General features: G+C 38.6%; 1 protein-coding gene across 2 annotated transcripts in view; it reads right to left on the minus strand.

Moving 5' to 3' along the window:
• The window catches only part of Pcca (propionyl-CoA carboxylase alpha subunit), a 512,764-nt gene that overhangs the window by 481,709 nt on the left and 5,885 nt on the right, over window positions 1–25,170 (minus strand). For both annotated transcript variants that reach the window (XM_004631187.2, XM_004631185.2), the window contains exons 2-4: window positions 15,299–15,376; window positions 7,547–7,594; window positions 7,337–7,405 (exon numbers count right to left, since the gene is read on the minus strand). In XM_004631187.2, the coding sequence (XP_004631244.1) occupies window positions 7,337–7,405; window positions 7,547–7,594; window positions 15,299–15,376 (195 nt within the window). The remainder of the gene's footprint in view (window positions 1–7,336; window positions 7,406–7,546; window positions 7,595–15,298; window positions 15,377–25,170) is intronic.

The following is a 25,170-nucleotide window of genomic DNA, read 5'->3' on the forward strand; positions in this document are numbered from 1 at the left end:
AAGGGTCCATGGTATAGCTCAGTGCAAAGGCCCTGAGTTTAAACAGTAGTACACAAAAAAAGACACAACAACTTTTTTTTTTTTTTTTTTTTTTTTTTTGGTGGTACCAGGGATTGAACTCAGGCCCTTGTGCTTGCTAGGGAAGCGCTTAATTCCACTGAGTCATCTCCCCAGCCCGACACAAAAACTTTTAACAAAATACTAGCAAACTGAATCCAGAAACATGTATAGAACCAAATACTAGCAAGATTGATGTAATATCTAAAAATCAATAAAAACATCTGATCTCAGCAAATACCAAAAACAAAAAACAGTATTTAAAAAACTCTACCACTGGCTCATAATTAAAACCTCACAATATAATAAAAACAGGAAATGTCCTCCACCTATTAATTGAAATCAATGAAAATCCTAGGACATAAAGCAAACATAATGAAATAGTGACTATCAGCCCCTAAGATAAGGCATAAGATTAGAATGTTTGCTCAAATCACTTCAATTCTTCACAGAAAGTCCTGGAAGTTAAAAGAAAACTTAGGCAAGAACATAAGCAAAAATCATCCAAATAGAAATAAGTAAAACTATTTTTTTTCACACAGGGTATGATCTTATAGAAAATCCTACATAATCTACTAAAAATTATTAGAAAAAGCAAATTCAGCAAGGTAGCAGGATATAAACTCATTAAACAGAAAACAACTATTCCTTTACATTGCAATGAACAGAAATGGAAATTAAGAAAACATGTACTGCCAGGGCTATAGCTCAGCAGCACAAGCACCTGCCTGGCTATAGCTCAGCAGCACAAGCACCTGCCTGGCAAGCCCAGGTCCTGAGTTCAATTCTCGATACCAAGAAAAAAGAAGTACTAACAACAGCATTAAAAAAAAAAAATCGTCCTTAGGAATAAATATAACAAAGTATCAGAAAACTTAAATTCTCAAAACTACAAAACACTGTTAGAAAGAAAGTAAAATAACATAAATAAGTGGAACAATATCACATGTTCACAGATAAGAAAACTTAAAAATGTTGAGATGGCTATACTCCTCAAATTGACTGACACACAACACAATCCTAATCAAAATCCTCGGTAAGGGGTTGGGGAGATAGCTCAGTAGAATAAGCGCTTGCCTGGCAAGCACAAGGGCCTGAGTTCAATTCCCGGTTCCACCAAAAAAAAAAAAAAAAAAAAAATCCTGGGTAAATACCATCATACACTAGGACTGTCTTCATAAATTATTATTCACAAATCTTTTCAAAAAACAATGAGGGTGCTTGCCTAGAGTCTGGAAAATTAAACATAAAAGACAATTCATGGCTTAATAGGAAGCTTAACTCCCGTTTTGCTTTCTCCTGCCCTGACCATGTCTCATTGGAGTTCTTACACGGACTGCCTCTGGCCTAGTACTCTACTCTCATGACTGCACATGAGTACTTGTACTGGGGAACGCCTGACTTCAATACTGCACTAGATTTATCTGTATTTTACAAATAAAGTGAGAGGACTTCCTCAACCAAGAATAGGAAGTCACACTATTTTAAGACAATAACAGTAAACCAACTAGATTACCTGCCAATCTGCCCTAGAAACACCTAAAATTTGACATATAACAAGCATCCTTTTTGCCTGGCAAGCACAAGATCCTGAATTCAATCCCTGGTACAACCAAAAAAAGAAAGAAAAAGAAAAAATCCTTTAAATGTATACCTTAACCAGCTCAGTGGATTAAAGAACCTGAAAGCAGGCTCAGGGGCCAGGGTTTAGAGCCCCAGGCCTGCTATACCAGCCCCATCCTTGGGGCGCACTGAGATGGCAATTGAGACTGGGTGTGGTGGTACGTGCCTGTAATCCCAGCTCTTGGGAGGCTGTAAACAGGAGAACCACTACAAGTCTAGTAGTGTGACCCTAAGCACCCAGTTGACCCTTCCCTAAAATACAAAAAATAAATAAATAAATAAATGTATACGTTGGCTGAAAAGAAATTACAATCTCAGGAATAGAAAACAAAGAAAAAGATAAAAACCAGATTCCATCCTGTTACAGTTTGTGTCTAGGTATAGCCCCAAAGTCTCACATGAAAAAGAAAAAAAAAAAAAAAAAAAAAAAAGCCTCACGTGGTTCTAAGGCTTTTTCAGATGTGGCTGAATCTACAGTGTGTAGTCTAGTGATGAAAGTTGTGTGACAGTAAATCAGTCCACTGATTGCTTCTGCATAGTTCTGGTTAGGATTAAGGGTATGAATGCTATACCCACCCTAGGGTGGGTAGCCTGCATACAATATAAGGGACAGAAAGAAATGCCTCTTTCCATTGTTGCTTTTGCTGTCTCTCCCCTACTCCACCCCCATAAATTGTTGCACTTTGCCATGTGTCTCCCAACCTTGGAGCCAGCTGATGATGGACTGAAACCTCCACAAACTGAGCTAAACAAACCTTTTCTCCAACTTTGCATATCAGGTATTTTTGTCTTAACAACAAGAGACAATTAAGATATCCACAAGAGCAGATATCATAGCTAATCTTGGAGAGTGCGAATCTCAATGACCTAAAGAACTGAGTTCTGAGTAGGGAATTAGACTCTGTGTGAGCAGGAAATATAAAGAAAAACTTACTATACAAGGCCAGGATACTTGAAGTGAAGGTATCACATTATTCTCAATGAGGAACAGATCAGGGAATCAATCTAGCACACAATGAAAAGACAAATCTTTTTTACCAGTATCTCTGTGGTCCAAAGTAAGGATAAAGTCAGCTCTGGAAATTAGAAACCATAGGCATTTTCAACAGGTAGGGGGATGGGGCGTGTATGTCTATAATTTCATTTTGTTTTTCCCATTATCCTCATAGTTCAGGAACTTTATGAGGCCAGGATTGCTTTGATACCAAAACCAAACAATAGATACCAAGAAATATAAGTGAATCCCAGATCAGTGATACGCTGAAAATCCTGACAAAAGCAAATGCAATATCCATCCTACCAGGTGTTTTTACAACCTGTCATCTTATAATTCAATAATAAAGATCAAATATGCATCACAAGTCAAAATCTAAACATGCAGGGTTCAGGATACACTTGCTTTCCTGGCAAGTACAAAGTCCTGAGTTTGATTTCCAGTACCAAAAAAAAAAAAAAAAAAAATCTAAACATGCTAGGGAAAAGTCCATCATGAAGGATTAGAACCAGACACCTAGAAATTCAAACTAATATACAGTAATACAGCATTTAAATAAGTATACTAAAAATTAGTAAGAGATGAAAGGATTAAAAAATACATAAGAAAAAAAGATAATATCAAACAACACAAAGGCAGATTCAAAAAGGAGCTGAAAACAAACTTCTCAATTGACAGAAAAGAGAAATGCAATCAAAGTAATCATGAGTCAGATAATTTTCATTAGTATGAAAATACCAGATTCAAAGATTCACCCTAGGAAGCACTAAATAAAGAAAAAAATATGCCATTATAATGAAAAGATCTGATAAAACCAAACGATCAAACTTAGCACAACCAGGGCTGAGGATGTAGCTCAGCAGTGCAGTACCTGTCTAGCAAGCACAAGGTCCTGAGATAGATTTCTGGTACCAAAATAGAAAAAATAAACAAACAGCACAGACAACCCAACAACCAACACCCACTAGGGAACATCTTGATATGATACACTAAGAAATAACATCGCTTTCAGCGGTGTGACCTGGTATCCGGAATGGTGAATTACACAAGTGGAATTTGGCGTTTGATGGCCAGTTATGTGGCAAAAAAGGATGAGAATTTAAGGTCCTAAGCATGAAGCCACCAGCCATGGGTATACAGGTTCTTGGGAAAGCCTGAAGTGGAAATGGGTCTCACAGTGCAGCTCAGGCTGTCCTTGAGCTTGCTTTGTAGCTCAAGCTGGTCATGAACTCAGTATTCTCCTGCCTCAACCTACCGAATGCTGGGATTACAGCTGTGTGGCAGCATGCCTGGTGTAATTGGTCAGGTTTAGCTGGACAAGCTTTGCTTGAATAATTACACATCTGGATGACTTGCTTTGGTCCAGAATTTGCAACCTTATGAAGGCACTTGGAGTTGCCATGGCTGTGGTACATCGTGGGAGAGAAGTTTTCAGGAAAGAGTCAAGAATTGAAGATAAACAAGCCAGGTTGCGCCCATCTACTGCACAGGTTGAGGCAAAATGACTTGAGCTCGAGTTCAAATAATGCAGGAAGACTGAACTTCCCTCTCAAAGGAACTCATGACTGAGGAGATGGAGGTAACCCTTCCTTGTCCTCATGATTTCTTCAAGGACTATGGCATGGCACCAGTGGGCACAGTTTATCCTTACAAAGGAAATCAGATGGATGTTCACTGAAGAGAAGGTTAAAGATGCCAATTTTAATAAATTTGTGTGAACTATCTGGAAAAAAAAAAAAAAAAGAAATAACATCACTTAGGGAGAATCCTAGTCAAAAATATTTAACCTGAATCTATTCATGAGAAAATAACCAACTAGTATAAGGCAACTGATCTGGATTCCTCAAAACATCAAGAGGATGAAAATTAAAGTTGAAAAGGAGAAAGAAGAACAGTAGTTCAGACTACACCCTATGTAGGAAACATGTAATACATGCTGAGCTGAATCAGCATGGTGCTGGGTGGGGAAGGCTTCCCTGGGGAGAAGAGCCAAGCATGCTAAAGACTGCTCTGGAGTACTAATTCATTGCAGGAAAGGGACTGACAGAACAAAACTACATAATCATTTTTAAAATCTGCTATTGATTTATTTATTTGGTACAGGGTCTAGCTACACAGCTCAGACTCACAGTGATCCTCCTATTGCAGCCTCCTATATCCTCAGCACAGGGATTACAAGCATGTGCCACCATGCCAGGTTTCAGAGACCAGCACAGTGCATCCAGGTTTCTGGAGCCTACAAGGCATGCAGTATCAGGAATCAAACCCAGGTCCTCGGGCTTGCCAGGCAGGTGCTTAGACCACTGAGCTATCTCTCCAACCTTACATCATCATTTTAAGTGATGACTATTTCTTTCTTTGTTTTTGTGGCCAGCCTGCCCTGGGTTCAAGGCTGGCACAGCATGTGGTGCTGGGGATTGAACCACGGTCCCTGAACACTTGCCTAAGCTTACCTAACCAGGTACCAGGTGCATTAGACCACTGAGCTATCTCGCTGGCTCCAAGGGAAGACTCTTTTGCCTTAAACATAAACTGTTTACAATTGATTGTCCCTTGTATGACTTATTAACTTGTGTAGTAACTGTTAAACATCTTCCTTGAAGTAAAATTTAATTGTTTTTCATATAAAGTTTAATAGTCCTCTCAATTATTACAATATTTTCCAACTATACTAATATTTATGTTTCAACTTATAGAATTAACACAGCATATAGTCTTGTTTTGGCTAGTTTTTTTTGTTTTGTTTTGCTCACTGCAAGCTACATTTAAAATGCTCACCCCTTAAAGACAAATGTTCAAACAATACTACTACAGCTGAATAGCATGGCTTCCTCATACTGATATCATAAAGCTGATTTAGAAATGGTAGTAATCTCCATGATCACATGTTCAGGAAGCAAAAAATGCTATTACGGGAATTCACCTTTTCCGTCTAGTCACTGAAGCAGAATTCAGATCCCTTTCCTCACTTTGGCCCTGCTACCAAAGTTCTGACTAAGAATGAAGTGCTTCCATTGAGAGATCTGGTAAATCATACTGCAAATTATATGTTACAATCCCTGATATATTCACTACTACTTTCAGTATGAAATGGCTGAAAGTCTTTAAAATAGAAACTTACCAAATCTGCCTTGGGAAACGTATGAGTGAGAAAAATGTAAAACTTACAGTAATTCTTTTAAAACTAGTTTTTGCTATCTACAAAGTGATTGTGTATCTCTAGCAAGAATGCAAAGCTGACAATATGAGAACAGAAAGTTACTCACACTACTTAGGGTAATGCCTTATATAAGTGGATTATTCCATAATACAGACACTGATATGTGAGTTTCAGGAAAAAGGTAGAAATATGACTTTTGACTAGCCACATCAATAGTCACCACCAAAAGAACACAGCATAAAAAGCTAATTATACTTCAATATGGAAAAAGAAGTGGAAGTTACAATTACACTTCAAATAAAAATGATTGTCCAAAATTCACACTTTTCCTCTCAGTTTATCCATGGGTAAAAACTTTGCATGAGCTAATACAATGAAAATATATATAAATAAGAAGCACAGATTTTAAGACTATTATGAGATTCATCGTGACTTTAAGAAATTTTTCACTAAAGTAACCTGAAGATGACAAATGCCAAACAAAAGTATCTTGTGAAGAATATAAATTACTACTAAAACCATCATACTTAAATTTTATAAAAGAAGCCAGAGAATCAAATGTTTAAAAAAATTAAATAGTACATATCAAAACAGATTTAACTATTTTTGGTAAAAAATATTTTAAAATGTACTTGTCAAATAAATTATATACTTAACATTTCTAAAAACTTAGTTCACAGTTGTTTCCATTTTGTTATTTTAAAAAGAAAGTTACAATAAGACAAAATAAGCAACATAATTCTAAATAAAACAAAAATTTAAAGATCACAAAATTTGAAAATTCTTTATATTACGTTACTATTCCACAAAAGCTGACATTACCAAAATTTCCAGTTATCACCAGTAGTGTGAAAGAATGAAACAGCACTAACTTTAGAGTATAACCTCTCACATTTCATTACATAAGGTTTCAATAATTTACATTCTTTTCCCATGGGATTTTTTTCTACTCATCATAGTTCATTACTGCTAAAAAATGCCTGCTGTGTTAAAAATGCCAAATAAAATTATTTATCATTCACTGCTTTATGCTGTACCTTCTTTTGTTCACATCCAATTAGCATCAGCCTATCTCTCATCTATCAAACTTTCAGCGGAACGTGTTAATGCTCTTAGGAAAGGTTAAACAATTATAGCTTTCCCTTAGTGATATGGAGTTATGCTGGGGAAAAGAGCTCTCAGAAGGGATCATTGTGTAAACATTTCATTAATCTTTGAATTGAATTTTCTCATGCTTTGCTTAAATCTACTCGCTCACCAACAACCAACCTGGCAATTTTTTAGTCTAGTCTTAAATTTTAAAGCCTTGGAAAAACAATAAAGATACTTACACAGACATGGTGATATTTTCATTTAGCTTAATAAAAAGTGAACAGTTAAATAGTTTTTAAAACTGAATATACCTTTTGCAGGCCAAGAAAAAAATAAAACAAGTATCTTTCATTTTTGCTCTGTTGACCCAAAATTAAGTCCTAATTTAAATGGAGTACAAATGTACTTACAGAACTAGCATCAACATCACTGTAGATGGCAACTGTCTTAATCCCCATCTTCTTGCAAGTTTTAATAACCTATTTAAAATACAGTAAGCATATATATTAATAGGTGAATAATTAAAAGCCTATTTAAATATATTAAGCATTTCATACTTAAAGGGATTTAATAATAAATTTCATAGAGTAAAATTAGTGTCAGATTCAAATTCTACTTACCCTACATGCAATTTCTCCTCTATTAGCAATGAGAATTTTATCAAAAGTCTAAAAAAAAAAAATAGAAACTGTCATTCTTACGTGGAGACCAGAAAATAGCAAACTTTGTCACAATTAACAATGGATATCATTCTAATAATCATTATCTTCCTACAATAATATTAAATATTATGAACAATATGCTCATTTATAACCAGGAAGCAACAAAACTCACTTGGTTTAATTGGCTCTGGCCCTGTAGTTACTTCATTAAAGCCTCAGTTAACTAGGTTAGTCCTAGGTGTATTATCTATACATTATATTGAGAAAAGCACATTTTCAAATAATATTTCAGAACACTAGAAAATTCAAGAAAATGATTAACAGAGTGGTGGCACATGCATGTATTCCAGCACTCAGGAGATTGAGGTAGGAGGCTTGAATTCAAGGCCAACCTGGGTTATAAAGCAAGACCCTGGGGCCGGGGAGCTAGCTCAGTGGAATAAGCACTTGCCTGGCAAGTGCAATGGCCTGAGTTCAATCTCCGGCTCTGCAAAAAAAAAAAAAAAGTAAGACCTGTCTGGTTAAAAAAAAAAAAAAAAAATTGCGTGACAACTTATTTTCTAAACTGGGGATCCTAGATGTCCTGAATTGTTTACAAATATAGTCTAATAAGTATAATTTATATGTGTCTTTGTTGGGTTATACCAGATCTACATCACTGAACAGGTATCAACTGTGCCTTATATTCAAAGATGTCCAGACTAAACAGGCTTTCCCATCTTAATACTGTGTTAAATTCGAAAAAAAAAAAAAAATTCAAATTTTGAAGCAGCTGAGGTCAAATAACAGTGGTTTTATCCAGTGTGTATCTAGAGACCTAAATCCCTAGCCCAGCTCTTCACTAATGAGAAATTTGTTACACTTTAAATGAATCAAATTCTGTAGGTCTTGATTTCTATATATAAAGGGACAGCAATCTAATGGAAGAGCTTTAATGGGTTTTTTTTCCCCAAATCTAACATCATATAGGCTAATTCCTTTTATAAAAAACACATTCACACACACACACACACACACACACACACACACACACACACGACCTATATACAATTATAGGTAATCTGGATAAAATACATTTAAGTATGTAATTTTCCTGGATTGGTGAATAAAAAGTTATAAGTAACCATAAAACAGGTTCAGTTTTATTTCTAAAAGTTAAAATTATATATAGCAGTTTCACCTTCAGGGAAAATCCAAAATCTCAGAATTGGAAAAGGCTTTCAAAGTCTTGGTTTTAACATTCAAATCACCCATGGCTAATTCCACCAACCTGAGACCAGCCTGTGCCTTATAAACTGGTGAGCTCCTAGCCTGACAGGACCCCAGCCATTCCAAGGCTTGATCATACGGGCCCTGAATATAATCTATACTCACCTCAGGCCTGAGACTCTAAAATCACCTACCTTTCTATATTCAAATTGTCATGGCAAATACCTGTTAAACAGTAAGCATATCCTAATAGAACAGCCCTGTGCTTTTCTAAACTGCATTTAAAACTGCAAAGTATTTTTTTGTTGTTTTGCTGTTGTTTTCTGCTTGAGACAGGGTCTCACTATATATTCCAGGTTGGCCTTGAATTCACTATGTAGCCAAAGCTGGCCTCGAGCTAGAAGCAATAACTCCTGTCTCAGGTTCCTAAGTGCTGGACTCCAGGGATGCACCACCACACATAGTAAAACTTTGAGGGTTTTGTTTTTGTGGCTGGCTCAGCCCACCCTGGGGGTAGAGCTGATGCAGCCTATAGTGCCAGGGATTGAACCATGGTCCCTGTGCTTACCTAAGCTTGCCTAAGCAGACACTTGAGACCGCTGAGCTATCTCACTGGCCCAACTTTGAAGTTTTATGAAGTGTTTAACAGAATACATCTGATGAAAGCACCAAGAATAGCATTGCTAGAAGTTGCATAGTAAGCTACTATTAGAGCAAATGTGTATAACAAATTACGATGAAATTGTAAGAATTAAGAATCCCATTGTACTCTGTCCCAGAAGCCAAACTGCATGGGATAGAATCATAATACTCCTATATGTTCTTCTGTGAGTCCATCTATGGGTAGGGCATCTCTCTTGGCCCTCATTTCCTGGTAATAAAATGGTAATAAGAGCACTTGCCACAAGAAATTATGAAATTGGTTTGAATGAACAGCCTTACATTGTTCTGAATACTACCCAGAATGCAAATTAGCACATACTCAGGAAGCATTAGCTCTAGCTACTGTCACCTGCTGGACTACATGTAGACTACTGTCAGGAATGTAGGAGTGTGCCCCTGGCTGTGTAACTAGAAAAAAACCTGAAGCAAAACAAATATTTGCACGTGACCGATCTATCTTTACAGCTATTTATATATGTATCTAATTAGTGTACAAAGCCAGTAAAGTTGATCATATCAACTAACCTTTGGGGTCAGGAGCACTGGGAATTAAACCCAGGGCCACACACACCAGGCCGGTCCTCTGCCACTGAGCTACACCCTCAACCCTCAAGTAATCATCTAGAAATGTAATTTTCTTTTAAATAAAGCACAGATACATATAGTTAAGGATTTTAAAAGTATTAAAATGCCACTTAGGTGCCTGCCCAAAAAGCAACCACAGTTAACAGTCTCCTGCATATTCTTCCATATAGACTAAGTGTAACAAAGAATATATACATAAATCCGTTAAACCAACTTTGAAACTACCATCTGCATCAACAATTACAGGTAGATTTCAAGTGAAAAATGTGGCACACAGCCTGATAGTGCAGTGGACTAAAGCACCTGCTTAGGCAGAGCACAGTGGCTGGGGTTCGATCCCCAGTGTGCCATGCTGGCCCTGCCCATGGGGCACGCAGAGATGGCGGTGGAGACTGGGTGTGGTGGCGCATGCTTGTAATCCCAGCACTTGGGAGGCTGGAAACAGGAGAATCACTATGAGTCTGACCTACGTAGTGAGACCCTGTAAACCCTGTCCTAAATACAGAAAAATAAAATAAAATAAAATAACGTGGCACAATCATAACAAATTGTGTTAAGTGCTGTACTAAGGCTGTGTGCAGCATGTGGGGCAGAGAGAAGGGTAAGTATGAATAGGACGTGCAGAGGCGGCAACATTAAAATAAGTAGCACTAAAGTATCCAAGGAGTTTTCATGTGATTCATTCACCCAATAGGTATAGGAATTATAGTAAACAAAGCGATGGGACAAAAAGTCCATATGATGAAAAGACTTAAATGATACCTACAGAACTACAACTTTATGCTCTATATAGATAAGCATAAGTAAAGCACACTGAAAGGGGAATAAAAAATGAAACCTAAGGGCCGAGGAGATAGCTCAGTAGAATAAGCACTTACCTGGCAAGCACAAGGCCCTGAGTTCAATCCCCAGTACCGCAAGGAAAAAAAAAAAGAAAGAAACCTCTATCACAAATCAGGAGCCTGGACCTTGAAGACAGAGGGGCTCTTAGGTATTAGGAGAGATACAGGGAATTTCCAAAGCAGTCACTGGGCAACTATGCTAATAATGGCATTAGGGGAACAAAGTTTCCTCAGGCTATTTTTTAAGTTTTTTTTTTTTTTTTTTTTTTTTAATCCATTCTCTCTGTTCTGTCCTTCCATCTTCTCCTTCCCTAGGACTAGATCCTCACTGATGGGGTCTAAAATCAGTGATGGAACTCCACTTCATCCAGAGAGCAACAGAAGAACTGAGCTGGTGAGCTCCACTGGGTACTTGCTACAGGCATGGTGCCAGAACTCCAGAGGTTGAGTCACTCATTGAACAGTTCTGACAGGAGCATGTCATGATGGGCAAGTCCATCAGTCCTAGAGAAGGACAGACTTGAGGCTACACCCAGCTTATGCTTACTGCCAACAGATTTTGAGCCTAAGTATCCAAATGTGCACAGTGAGTTATTAAGGATAATATTAAGCAACTAATATTTAGGGCACGTGCTTTCTCTACCCCAGCCACCATGACAAATCCTTTCTGCACACTAATCCATCTACCAGATAATAGTTATTTATCCTCATAATAGCCTATGAAGTCAATTCTAATAATATATCCATTTTACAAATGGGAAAACCAAGGCTTTGTAAGTACCTAAGTTACTTACAAAGTTAATAGTAAAGTCAGAGTTCATACTCAGTCACATTAGAACATATCATGATTTAGTATAATCAAAGATTTAACTATGTACGTTTCAATCACTACCATTGATGCCACTTAATATTATTAGTTTGAAAAACACACTGCAGTACATGTAGTACTGGTCATACTATTTTTAGGCCCAATGATACTGGTATTGCTCCAATTAAATTACCATTAAATTCAACTTGGTAATGATTAAGTTTCACCTGTTTCAGTGACTTCCTATGAATCACTAGTAAAATGTGAAAGGTGAGTGACAGGTTCAGATGAGAAGCAAGTTACTCAGCGAACACATACTGCCAAAGACCAGGTCAAGAGGCACTTGAGACCGTATCAATAAACAAAACGATCAGCATTTAATGAATGGCTGGCTTCAAGGACTGAATGAGGCCCTGGAAGGAGAAAGGTTCAATTGAATACCACTGAGTGAAGGCTGAGGCCACCAGCCTGGTCTGATCATATACCTGTTCTAACCAACAAGAAAAAACATCCATCTGTATTGGAGAAGCCATACAACTTCTCTGCAGTTCTTACCTTAAGCAAGGCCACCATAAAGCAGATGGCAAGAACAGCAGGAAACAGATTTGGTTTCAGATACTTGCAACAAAATAAGTCCCTCTTACTGGATCTCAAGGGCTCTCCTATCTTTTTAAATGTCCTAAAACAAGACAGCTATGACATTTAATCATCTGGTCTGTAATGATTATCAAAGGTCACCAATGGGGGAGGTTAAGTCAGCTGTTCCTATAACTTCACTGTGAGATTACAACAAAAATAAGTCCCAGACCAAACTCTGCCAGCAGGCATAAAAAGCACATTAAAACCTACTTTCAGTGAAGTCTCAACTTGCTATACTTCATAATGATCCCAAGGCAGCAAGAATGATTCTCACCTGAGGCAAACAGTGTCAACACTGATTTGGCCAAAAAATGAAATAATAAAAATAAAACACTGATTTGGCTAACCATATCCACACTGTCAGAGTCATCAAGAAGCTGCCAGGCCACTGGCTGAATATGAGACTCACTTAGGAATTGACCCTGGGTGCTATCCTTAGAGGTGAAGAACAAAAGATCAGCTAGATTGTTGTACAGAACTATACAAAATCTGAAGTTGTCTAAAATAGTTAACACAGGGCTGGGAGATAGCTGCTTGTCTAAGAGCCTGCCTGGCAAGCACAAGGACTGGGGTTTGATCCCAAGTACCACATGCTGTGCTAGCCCCAGAACCCTAGGTGCACCATGCCACCAAAATGGGGCATGGTGGTGCATGCCTGGTAATCCCAGCACTAGCACTGGGGAGGCTGAAACAAGATGACCACTACAAATTCAAGCTGCATAGCAAAACCCTGTACCAAATAAATAAATAAAGATTTTTTTAAAAATTAAAATAGCCAATACACATACCCTGAATATTACTAATTTTATCAATAAGAGCTTATTTCTAACATCAGTTATAATGAGGAAGGCTATCAGTGATTACAGGGAGAAAGATGACTGAGCCACCTATATTTCCCCTCTAGACTGTGGCCTCTTTATTAAATGTTAGCTAGGCACCCCCAAGTGTTCTTAGTTAGGACAGCTAGCTCTGGATTGCAATACAAGTGCACACAAACATAAATACACAATAACTTCAATGTATATTTTCTCTAGTGAAGTTTTTAAGTTATAGATTTCATAAAAGCAAATTCTATTCATACCTAATTCATTTAAACCTGCACTATCCAATAGAGCAGCTACTAACCACATGAGGATTGCTTATGGTTTATGTTTAGTTGTTCCCCCAAAGCCTCATGCCATCATTGGGGCACACTTCTAGAGTTTATGATTAATTCATGATCCAATGCTGGGATTAAGGGTGTGAGTGGTACACCCATCCAGGGGAGGATAGCCTGAATACAACACAAGAAAGGGAGAGAAAGGCAGCTGCTGCTGCTCCTTCCTTTTAGCTTTTGCTGTTTTCTGTCACCATGAATAGCTACCCTCTGCTACATGCCATTCTGCCTTGGAGCAAGCCAAGTATGGACTGAAACCTCCACTAACTGTGAGCTAAATAAACCTTTCCCTCCTTAATTTTGGATGTTGGGTATTTTGTTCCAGCAATGAGAGAAAAGTAATCAAGACAAGGATATTGAGCACTTCAAATGGAGCTAGTCAAACTGTCATTCCAGAAAGTATAAAAGACACACTGGATTCAGAAGACTTCATTCAAAAATACAAAATTGAACCCAGACATGGTAGTGCAAGCTTATAATCCCAGCACTTGGGAGGCTGAGGCAGGGAGATTACTGCAAGTTTGAGAACAACCTAGACAACATACTGAGTTCAAGACCAGCCTGCCTGATATAACAAGACCCTCAGGGAAAAAGAAAAAGCCAACAAAAGATCTAAAGTTTCTCAATACTTATACAGGTTCTATATCAAAATAACTTTTTTTTTTTTTTTTTTGAGACATTGTCTCACGATGTAGTTCTGGCTGGCCTGGACTCACTATGTAGCCCAGGATGGCCTTGAACTTGCAGCAATCCTTCTGCACATCATTGCAAGTTTGAGACTAGCCTGGGCTACAAAGTGAGCTTAAGACCAGCCTGAACTGCATAGTAAGACCCTGTCTCAAAAAAGACAAAATGGGGCTAGGGAGATAGCTCAGTAGAATAAGTGCCTGCCTGGCAAGCACAAGGTCCTGAGTTCAATCCCTGGTACCACAAAAAAGAAAGAGAGAGAGAGAGAGAGACAGAGACAGAGAGACAGAGAGAGACAGAGAGAGAGACAGAGACAGACAGAGAGAGAGAGAGATGGACAGAGAGAGAGACACACAGAGAGAGAAATAAAAGAGGTTTGGTGTCATCAAAAAAGACAAAAAAAAACTTTGAATTTACATGTGCTCTGCTATTATATCTCACACTATTTCTATAGGACTACATAAACATAGATTTTTCTTTCTCCAAACCTTTATGTTGAATACCAGCTAGCTAGAACATATTTTAAACATTTCAGTTGATGTTTAGAAGGTATCACTGATGAGTAATTATCATAAATCACTCTTACTAGTTATGCTTTCACAACAATGCTGAAGTTTCTCTTTAACCAAAACTCTTCTCCCAACCTCTCTGAGATTTTCATTATCATGTCTTATTTCTGATCACCACTTCTAGTCCCTTTAGCTCCATTAATCCCCAAGCACAATCACATATCAGAATTTTATTTGGAATTCCTTTGCCTAGAAATTTTCAATATTCATAACTATCTTGAAGTCAAATGAGGTTCATTATGTAAATGAAATTAAAAGATAACAATGTACCCAAAACCTTCCACCTGCCTAGTGCTTCAGAATGTTATACTAGTTATTCTGCTAAAAGGGAAATATGAAATGTATTCAATTTTTGGCAGGCATTTAAATATAAAATTTAAAAGACAATTTGTAGCCTACAATGCATAATGGAAAAAAGATTGAAAGTTATGATGGTAGAGTATTAACCAATTACACAGTCTTAATAAAATTTAACCTGTCCACTGAACACAGTATGGAAACAAAAAAGTTTTACCTCTATAAGTTAGCTGTTGGGAGTATTCAAATACTTACTTTTTCATTTGGATTATCTCTCACTGAACTGAGAGTACGGGACACAATTAAGCACTGTCTTGAATAGTATGGAGCATGCTATAAAAGAAAAAAATGAAATAATTGCTTAAGTGAGTTTAAAAAAAGCTTAGGTTACTTCTTTCAGTTTACTTCTAGCTAAAATGCTTCATCAGTCACACATGTAATTCTAAGCAATATAACATTATTTTGAAAAAGCTATCATAGGGGCCGGGGAGATAGCTCAGTAGAATAAGCACTTCCCTTGCACGCATAAGGGCCTGAGTTCAATCCCCAGTTCTGCCAAAAAAAAAGCTATCATAACTATAAACTTATCCTTTTGGCACATAAGAAATACCAAAGGCATCAGAACAATGTCTAGAAAAAATGCAAAAATAACAGTCATTGGGCCAAGCGGATCTAAAGAAAGTTCTTTATGAGCATGAGACTGATACACTCACAAATGTCACCTACCACAAAGATCTTTATCAAATACAAAAGTCTCACCTTGAAACAGCTTCAATTCACAAAACAATAAAAATATGTTTTATTTGCTGATGTTTTCAGCATTATTTAAAAGTAATTTGCTTGATAAAAATGCAAAAGTAACACAACAATATAATTTATTCCTAATATCATAAATGTGGACAGAGTATATCTTAACGCTTTAAAACATTAACAAAATGATTAATTGGTAAGGTGCAATAAAACACACTTATAACCCTAGCCCTTTGGGAGGCGATAGTAAGAGGCCCACAAGTTCAAGCCCATTGTGTGCAATTTAGCAACAGAGTGACAACCTGTCCCAAAATACAGTAAAAACTAAAACTGGTTATGGACATAACTCAGTGAAAAGTAACTGGCTTCAATCCCCAAGTACCATACAGGGAACAAAGAAAGAAAATGACTTAAAAATTATAACCAAGGTTTTAAGAAAATGATTTATCCAGTAATCACTGGTAAAACTAGACTCAAGAATAAAGGAGGGCTGGTGAGATGGCTCAGTGGTCTAAAGCACCTTCTTAGAACAAGCTCAGCAAAGCACAGGGACCGCGGTTCAATCCCCCAGCACCACATGCCAGCCAGCCCCGCCCCTGGTGGGCTGAGCTGGCCACACACACACACAAATAAATAAATAAAATTAAAAAAAAAAAAAAGAATAAAGGAAAAGAAGAAAAAGTAAACAAAAGCAACAAATACAATACTATCTTTTTGAACTTTCTAGGAAGATAAATCACTCAATGTTTTTATCACCACATTTTAAAATGAACTCAAACAATGTAAGCAATTAAGTCTCAAATCACAATATGCAATCTCTATTCAAAAGTGAAGGTAACAGACATGAAAGATACTTTTATAAAATAAAGCCTTTATACTACCAACTACCAGGATAACGAATCAAAAATGCAGAGAAAGAGCTGGGGAGATAGCTCAGTAGAATAAGCACTTCCCTGGCAAGCACAAGGATCTGAGTTCAATCCCCAGTTCCCAAAAAAAAAGCAGAGAAAATTAACTATACTGTGTTCCTATTAAAGACCAAGAATCTCACATATTCCTTAACACATCTCTGTGAATTAGAGTATTATTCCTAATTAATGTGAGAAAATTGAGTACCCAGGCCCTAATTTTACAAAGATCACAGGGATAGGTTTTGTTTCGCTTTGCATTTTTGTTTTTGTTTTTTGTTTTTTTAGCCAGCTCCACCAGCCCTGAGGGCGGGGCTGGCACAGCATGTGGTGCTGGGGATCTAACCATGGTCCCCTGCACCTGCCTAAGAGGAACTTTAGACCATTGAGCTATCTTGCTCACCCTTGCTTTGTGCTTTATTTTGTTTTTTCCCCCTGGAGTTGTTCTTTTTTTTTTTTTTTTAAACATTTATTTATTGGAGGGGGGGCTAGCTCAGCCCACCTGGGGGCGGGGCTGGCTGGCATGTGGTGCTGGGGGATGGAACCAAGGTCCTGTGCTTTGCCAAGCTTGTTCCAAATAGGTGCTTTAGACCACTGAGCCATCTCTCCAGCCCCTGGAGTTGTGTTTTGAGACAGTGTCTCACTATGTGACCTCACAGCAAACCTATGGCCTCTGCCTCCCAAATATTGTGTGACTACCTATATGCACCACCATGCTGACTAGGAACAGGGCTTTTTTTTTGTTTTTTGTTTTTATTTTATTTTATTTGGTGGAACCAAGGATTGAACTCAGGCCCTTGCACTTGCCAGGGAAGTGCTTATTCTATTGAGCCATCTCCCCGGCCCTAGGAACAGGTTTTAATGATTACAAGATTTAAGCACAGCCAGGAGAGGTGGCACATGCCTGTAATCCTAGCACTCTAGGAAGCTGAGGCAAAGAATCAAAAACGCAAGCCCAGCCTGTACAACTAAGTGATTTAGGAGATCCTGACTCAAAACAAAAGCAAAAAAGAAAGAAAGAAAAGGCTGGGGTTTTAGCTCAGTCTAAAGGCCTTGAGTTCAAACCCTGGTGCTGGTTTTTGTTTTTATTTTTGTTTTGTTTTTTTTGTTTTTTTTTTCAAAGTTTTATTGATAAACAGATAGCAACGAGACAGTTTCAAATCAAATCGGAAGTACAGTTTCAACAAATAATACACTGCATATCTTCTTCTTAGTGGTTAATTGCTGTACAAGATGCAGACTTGTGATGTTTTTGTTTTTAAGTTATTTTTGATCACTAACAAAGGATGGAAGATATAACTGATTATTGACAGCTGAAACCAAATGTGTCTTCAAGAAAGAAAACACATTCAGGACAGAAGCTTATTCTAATGCGCTTTGGAAAATAAGGATGAATGGTGGTGCCTCTGTGTAAGGGAAGAAAGGCCCAGAAAAGATTACCATATTGGAGAGAACTCTGGAAAAGCAATCAAAGAAACCTGAGCTCAACCTCACACCTTCACTAGGAGGTGAGCAACCCACTTGAAGCACTCTACTCTCTGCTAGCATATGAAAGCTCAAATGACTGTTCTCTAAGGTCCCTCACTGACCTCAACCACTGTTACTCAAATTCCAAGAGCTTACTCAGTATATGTGCACTAAGAGAACCTCAGATGCTTTACAGAAAGACAAGTACTTCATTTAAAATGAACACGGGGTCCAAGAAGACGATGACAGCCCCAGTATCACAACTGAACTACTCAGATTAAAGAAAAAACGCAGGGAAAGTATCAATATCAATTTTAATAAACATGAATTATGCATTCAGTTTCTGGGCTGCCTGCAGAACAAACATCTCTGGCCATGTAGATTCTGACTCATTAGATGGGCTCATAAAAAAGGGACTACGCCAAACTTGGCTCCAAGAATCTCTATCCCAAACTGATTCAGAAATTTCTAACTAAATAAGCACTTCCCTGGCAAGCACAAGGGCCTAAGTTCAATCCCCAGCTCCACCAAAAAAAGAAAGAAAGACAAATTCCTAACTAGCCACACTCTGAGGACTGTCCAAGTTAGCTAAATTAATGTATGCTACATTCACTTGCAGAAAATTATAAGTAATGTAACAATATACTGAAAAGCAGTTCTTAAAAACTAAATCAAGTCTATTTCAAGTTACATCTGGTCAACATAGAAAATGATGGACTACTATGTCTAATTGATGTGGTTTGGGGAATTCTTTTATTACTATTTTAAAATATTTGGCTACCAGGCAGACCAGATAGTTTAGTAGATTAAAGCACCTGCTTAGACAGACGCAGGGGTCAGGGGGTTAGATCCCCTGCCATGCAGACCCTGCACCCAGAGCACACTGAGATAGCAACTGAGACTGGGCGTGGTGGCACCCAGCACTTGGGAGGCTGAAAACAGGAAGGATCACTACAAGTCCCATATGTGCAGTGAGATCCTGTAGGTCCTGTACTAAAATATATAAAAAATAATAAAAATAGAAATAAAGTAAAATATTTTGCTCTCAATATTAGATAGTCATACTATATTTTGCCACCATTACCAAAAAAAGCAAGTATAATGGCTCAGTGACAGCACTTGTGTGTATGGATGGCATGAAAAACAAAAAACACTCATGTGAACTAAAAAGTATGGATGTCCCTGGTTAGTCAGTAACTAAAAGTAGAAATCATTAAAACAGCACCATAAAAGTGGAACAACTAGCCAGGAAAAAAAAAGCACAGTCCTTCCCACTGTTACCAGGCAGGTAGCCTGCTTCTAAAAAGTGGTGTCAACTACACATTACCAGCTTCTGTTGCTCACCTCTTTTTTTTTTTTTTTTTTAATTTTATTTATTTTTGTGTGTGTGGCCAGCTCAGCCCACCTGGGGGCGGGGCTGGCTGGCATGTGGTGCTGGGGGATTGAACCGCGGTCCCTGTGCTTTGCTGAGCTTGTTCTAAGTAGGTGCTTTAGACCACTGAGCCATCTGACCAGCCCGCTCACCTCTCTTTAACGGAGTTAAGATTCCAGATTTTTCCTCCTCTCAAAGAACTGAAGGATATGAGCAAACAGCTGTGGCAAAGTTTACTCAAGAAAACAAAATTAAAGGGTGAGGGAGAAATTGGCTCTGCAAAGTGAGCTTGGGCCAAGTAAAGAGAAAAACAGGGTAAAATCAAGGATAAAAGGATGGCAGCACATTTCTGTAATCCCAGCTCTCAAGAAGCTGAGGCAGGAGGATCACTGCAAGTTCAAGAATAGCCTGGGGACTGGGGAAATAGCTCAGTAGAATAAGTGCTTCCCTGGCAAGCTCAAGGGTCTGAGTTCATTCCCCGGTTCCACACGCGCATAAAAGAATTGCTTTCTGATAGCACTGCACATACAAGTGCACAATACCTGGGCCAATTCTTACTTCCACTGCTCCAGAGCAAGTCACTTCTCCAAGCTCCACCTGGTTTCCATCCAGAAAATGTCGGTAATGAATAACACTTCCTTGCTTTCCAACACTTGTTAAAAGGATCAAATACCTCTTTAAAATAATAAAGTGTCAAAAAAAAGTACCACACAAAACAAAAAAGCACAGCTTTCCTCTTCTTAAAATTATACCAGAACCACTTAAAAGTTATCATTAGAGTAAATAATGCAGTCATTAAGAGACCTGGCATAGGGGCCAGGGAGATGGCTCAGTGGAATAAGCACTTCCCTAGCAAGTGCAAGGGCCTGAGTTCAATCCCTGGTTCTGCAAAAAATAAAAATTAAAAAAAATAAATAAATAAAAGAGACCTGGCAAAAACAAACATATCTAACCTGACCAGTCTTGACCTAGCATTTCTTAGGTACAAAGGAAATCTGCTCCTCTACAAACTGGGGCTAATAATAGCACTTATGTAGGTCATAATGCTGCTATAAAGATTAATCGAAAATATGGGCCAGCCAAATAGCTCAGGAGATTAAAATGCCTCCTTAAGTTGATGCAAGGGACAGGGTTCGACCCCCAGCATGCTGAGCCAGCCCTGTCCCAGGGGTGTGATGAGACAGCCAATGAGACCGGGTGTGGTGCTATGCACCTGTAATTCCAGCATTTGGGAGGCTGAAAACAGGAGGATCCCTAGGAGTCTGATCTGTGTAGTGAGACCCTGTAGACCCTATACTAAAAATACAAAAAAATAAAAATAAAAATAAAATGTATAAAATGCCTCGTGCAACCTTGTGTGTATTATAGTCAGTATACAGTTACTATTAATGAAAAAAAGGGGAAGGAATAGCAGGAATTTAGGTAAACTGAATGCATGTTTTCCAGCCACTTTAAGGAGGAAAACATACTAGCATATTCTACTTCCACATTCAAGATGTGGCCCCACTACAGACAAAAGTAGTAAAGCCACCACAAATACTTTAAAGAAAAACTTAGACATTAATTCTTCCAAAATTAAAACTACTGCTGCTCCTAACATATCCAGGGCAACATTCAGATGAACAGTACTGAAAGAATTCTGCTGACAGATAAATTCAAAGAAAAAATAATCTCAAAATTGTGCGTTTAGGGGCAACGAGATTAACTCAGTGGACTAAGCACCTGCTTAGGCAAGCGCAGGGACCAGACTGGGGTTCAATGCCGGGCCGGCCCCAGCCTCAGGAATGCTGAGCTGGCCATATAGACCAGGTATGGTGGCAAATGCCTGTAATCCCAGCAGAGGGGAGGCTGAAAACAGAAGGATCACTACAAGTCTGAGCTACATAGTGAGACCCTGTACAAAATACATTAAAAAAAAAAAAAAAACCTGTGGGTTAACAGAATAAGATGACCTTTACCAAAATAAAGATAAATACAAGTTAATGCTTCATCTCTACATTTACAAGCGTTCATCTCTGCTCTCAAGTGTGTGCCTTATGTTCTTTATGACTCTTACTGACACATTCTGAGAATTTTTTCCCTGTCATAGAAGTCAGAAACCCTACCACCTGCCCCTTGAATAGGGTGAGTCAACATTCCTTATCTCTGCTTTTGGGGACTCTTTCCAGCGACAGAATCTGCAGTGCTCTTGCCTCACTCAGCCTCCTACTGTGCTGGCATTACAGGCATGGGTCACTAAACCTAGTTCAGAACCCCATCTTGAAGATACTCCTAAGACCACATAAAAACCCCAGCCCCAAACCATAATGGGCTTTCTCTTAAGGGCCTGCACTCTACTCTGTGTTCTTTTTAGATTTTGGTTAAGAATTCACTTTATGCCTCTCAAAATAAATAAATCTACAGGCAAAGGAAGTGCCTCTCATTCATATTTCTTGAACTCAGAAGCATGAGATAAGTCTTGATTTCAGCATTTTAACAGACCAAAGTGACCTTCCAAAGACTTAGCATCTGAGTACAGATTTTTTTTTTTTTAATGTTTCCTTTATTTATTTGTTTATTTTATGGTCAGCTCAGCCCACCCTGGGGGCGGGGCTGGCATGGCATGTGGTGCTGGAGATCGAACCGAGGTCCCTGCATGCTTGCCTAAGCAGGCACTTTAGACCACTGAGCTATCTTGCCAGCCCTGAGTACAGATCTTTCAGACATTGACTACTTAGTCTTTGGGAGTGGAGGCAGCCTTCAATGTCTGCCAAAATCTAAGATGAACACACACTATCTGAGAGAGATTGGGGTCATGCCTCCATAATGAAGAAATGAGTCTAGCTCAGAAAACACAGTACTCCACCATGATTCCAACCCAGTCACTCCCCTTCAGGACCAGGCCTCGCAGAAGTTGCCAGTGCCCACACAGACCCTCCTTACTTAGCAGCATGGCTTCCCCCAGGTCAGAATGCAGGACTCATGGCTCACCCCTGCCTTTCCTTACCCACACAAGAGTTCTCCATCAGGCGTGGAGGCTGAGCCCCATCAGCACAGCACCAAGGACTAATACCAGGTTCAAAAGGTCAGCCTCCCTGGTCAGGGTGGAGCCAATTCATTAACATTATGATACTCCAGGACTGCATATCCATCTATAGGTACTGAGTGCCTGAAATGGGCTGAATTCCCAACAGTCCAAATTCAGATGTGCTCTAAGAACAAAAAACACACAGACTGTGAAGATGTAATACCTGTTATATGAAAGTCATAGTGGCCAGTGTTTCAGACTAAACTCCTGAGCAAAGCCCCAACAGAACACAGTAACAGTAAAGCTTAAGGTCTAAGTTACACCTAAGCTGCCTGTCCAAACTTTCTAGAAATTTCTTTTTTTTTTTTTAAACATTTATTTATGTGTGTGTGTGTGTGTGTGTGTGTGTGGCCAGCTCAGCCCACCAGGGGGCGGGGCTGGCTGGCATGTGGTGCTGGGGGATCAAACTGCAGTCCCTATGCTTTGCCAAGCTTGTTCCAAGTAGGTGCTTTAGACCACTGAGCCATCTCTCCAGCCCCACTTTCTAGAAATTTCTATCTGAGCAATAATAAGGCACTCCCAAACAAGCCACTTAAATAGCATAAAAATGTTGTTCTCTAAACTGAATCCACAAAGAAGGGTACTCTGACATAACATGAGGTTAACACCAAGGGGTTATGTATTTTTTGGTTATTTGTCTTTCTGTCCCTCTCTTACAAGGAAAGTAAATTTCAAAGAAGTAATTCTTTTTTCATTTCTTGCTCAGGTTTCCTTTGGCCCTTTTCTATCTCAGCTAACTGGTACATTTACTTTATTTATGCAATAAATGCTACCCAGTTCTAAAAGTCGAAAATGAAGTCAGTTAAGATCTTTAAGTTGTTTTCTTCCTTTAACATACCAAAAAATGTAAAGAACCATTAGTAAATTTTTACATTTACATGTTAAAATTTTGAATGTATTAGACTGAATCATATCATTCATGTCATCTCATTTAACAATTAATATAATGAATCCTAGGAAGTTCTACCTTTGCAGCTCACCTCACACATTATTTGTACCGGAAGGCACTGGCCTATGCTGTGGCTCTCAAACTTTATTCTGCATCAGCCCACCTGGAGGACTTGTTAACAGACTGCTGAGTCCCTTCACACACATACCTCTTGGTACCCGACAGATTTGGGTGTACTGTAGAGCACACATCTCCAACACATTCCCAGGCGACACTGTTGCTGCTGACTGGGGTACCACACTTTGAGAATGACTGCTCAGGGCACTTAGGAGGTTAAGACTAGAAGTGGTCAATAGCTTAGCTTTTGCCCCAGCCCTATCCTCTTTTCTTCCCTCTTCTTGACTACCTCCTGCACAATAGCCCTTCTGAAGCTCTACATCTAGGGAACAGACCACTCACCCTCATGAAACTGTCTTTATACAGGCCATCTTTCACAAAGTGCCAGGTGTAAAGCACCCAGCTACAAGGGGAATAGCCTCACATTTTTTTTGTAAAACAAGTGACAAGTTATTTCTTACATTGCTAGTTCCCTTTACATAATACACTCTAGCCATACAGTGCTAACACAAGATTCATTTATCCAAATTAAGTAGAGTCCTTAAGGCTGGCCAAATAGCTCAGAAGATTAAAGTACCTGCTTAGGCAGACACAGGGGCTGGGAGTTAGATCCCTGGGCCAGCCATGCTGGTCCCGCCTCCAGGACACACTGAGATGGCGATTGAGACTTGGCATGGTCACACATGCCTATAATCCCAGCACTTGGAAGGCTGTAAATGGGAAGATCACTACAAGTCCAATCTATACAGTGAGACCCTGTAGACCCTGCCCTAAATACAAAAAAAGAAAAAAAAAAAAAACAACCTAAAGTCCTTTACTATTAACCAGGAACATCAGTATGGCTTAATATTTCCCTTCTTTCCATAACTTCTACCAACACTGAACTAGTTTTTGTGGCCAAGAAACAAAAATATGTTCTTTGTGGCCAGATATAATGACACCCACCTGTAATCCCAACTATCTGTAATGCTGAGGCAGGAGGACAACAAACTCAATTTCAGACTGGGTGACTTAGTGAGACCCTGTCTCAAAAAAATTAAAAAAGCTAAGGATATAGCTTAAAGTAGAATTCTTGCCTAGTATGCCCAAGGCCCTAGATGCAATCCCCAGAGGAAGGAAGGGGAAGGGAAAGGGGAAGAAAAAAGGGAAGGGGAAGGGGAAGAGAAGGGAAGGGAAGGGAAGGCAGGCAGGCAGGCAGGCAGGCTATCAAAGCAGTTACTACATTGTAACTATTATCTTCATCTTCTCTAAGATGCTGCTTATACTCAGAAACCATGACTCAAGAAAACAAAAAAAAAAAAAAGAAAAAGAGAATGACTTAAGAAACATTACTTATTGTGATGTTAATTTACATACCATAAAATTTATGCCATTAGAGTACATATATAATGGTTAGGTTTCTAAATTTCAGTATAAAAAATATGTAATTATTTATTCATATTCTTCAAATATTTTTCATTTTTTAAATTTTTATCTCCATATTCTATAGGGACTTAATGTTTAACATATCAATACTTGATGGAAAATACCTGTTCCATGTTATGCCTAAGATGTTTG

The sequence above is a fragment of the Octodon degus genome, unplaced genomic scaffold (assembly GCF_000260255.1).
Source record: "Octodon degus isolate 3935 unplaced genomic scaffold, OctDeg1.0 scaffold00039, whole genome shotgun sequence".
Taxonomy (NCBI): Eukaryota; Metazoa; Chordata; class Mammalia; order Rodentia; family Octodontidae; genus Octodon; species Octodon degus.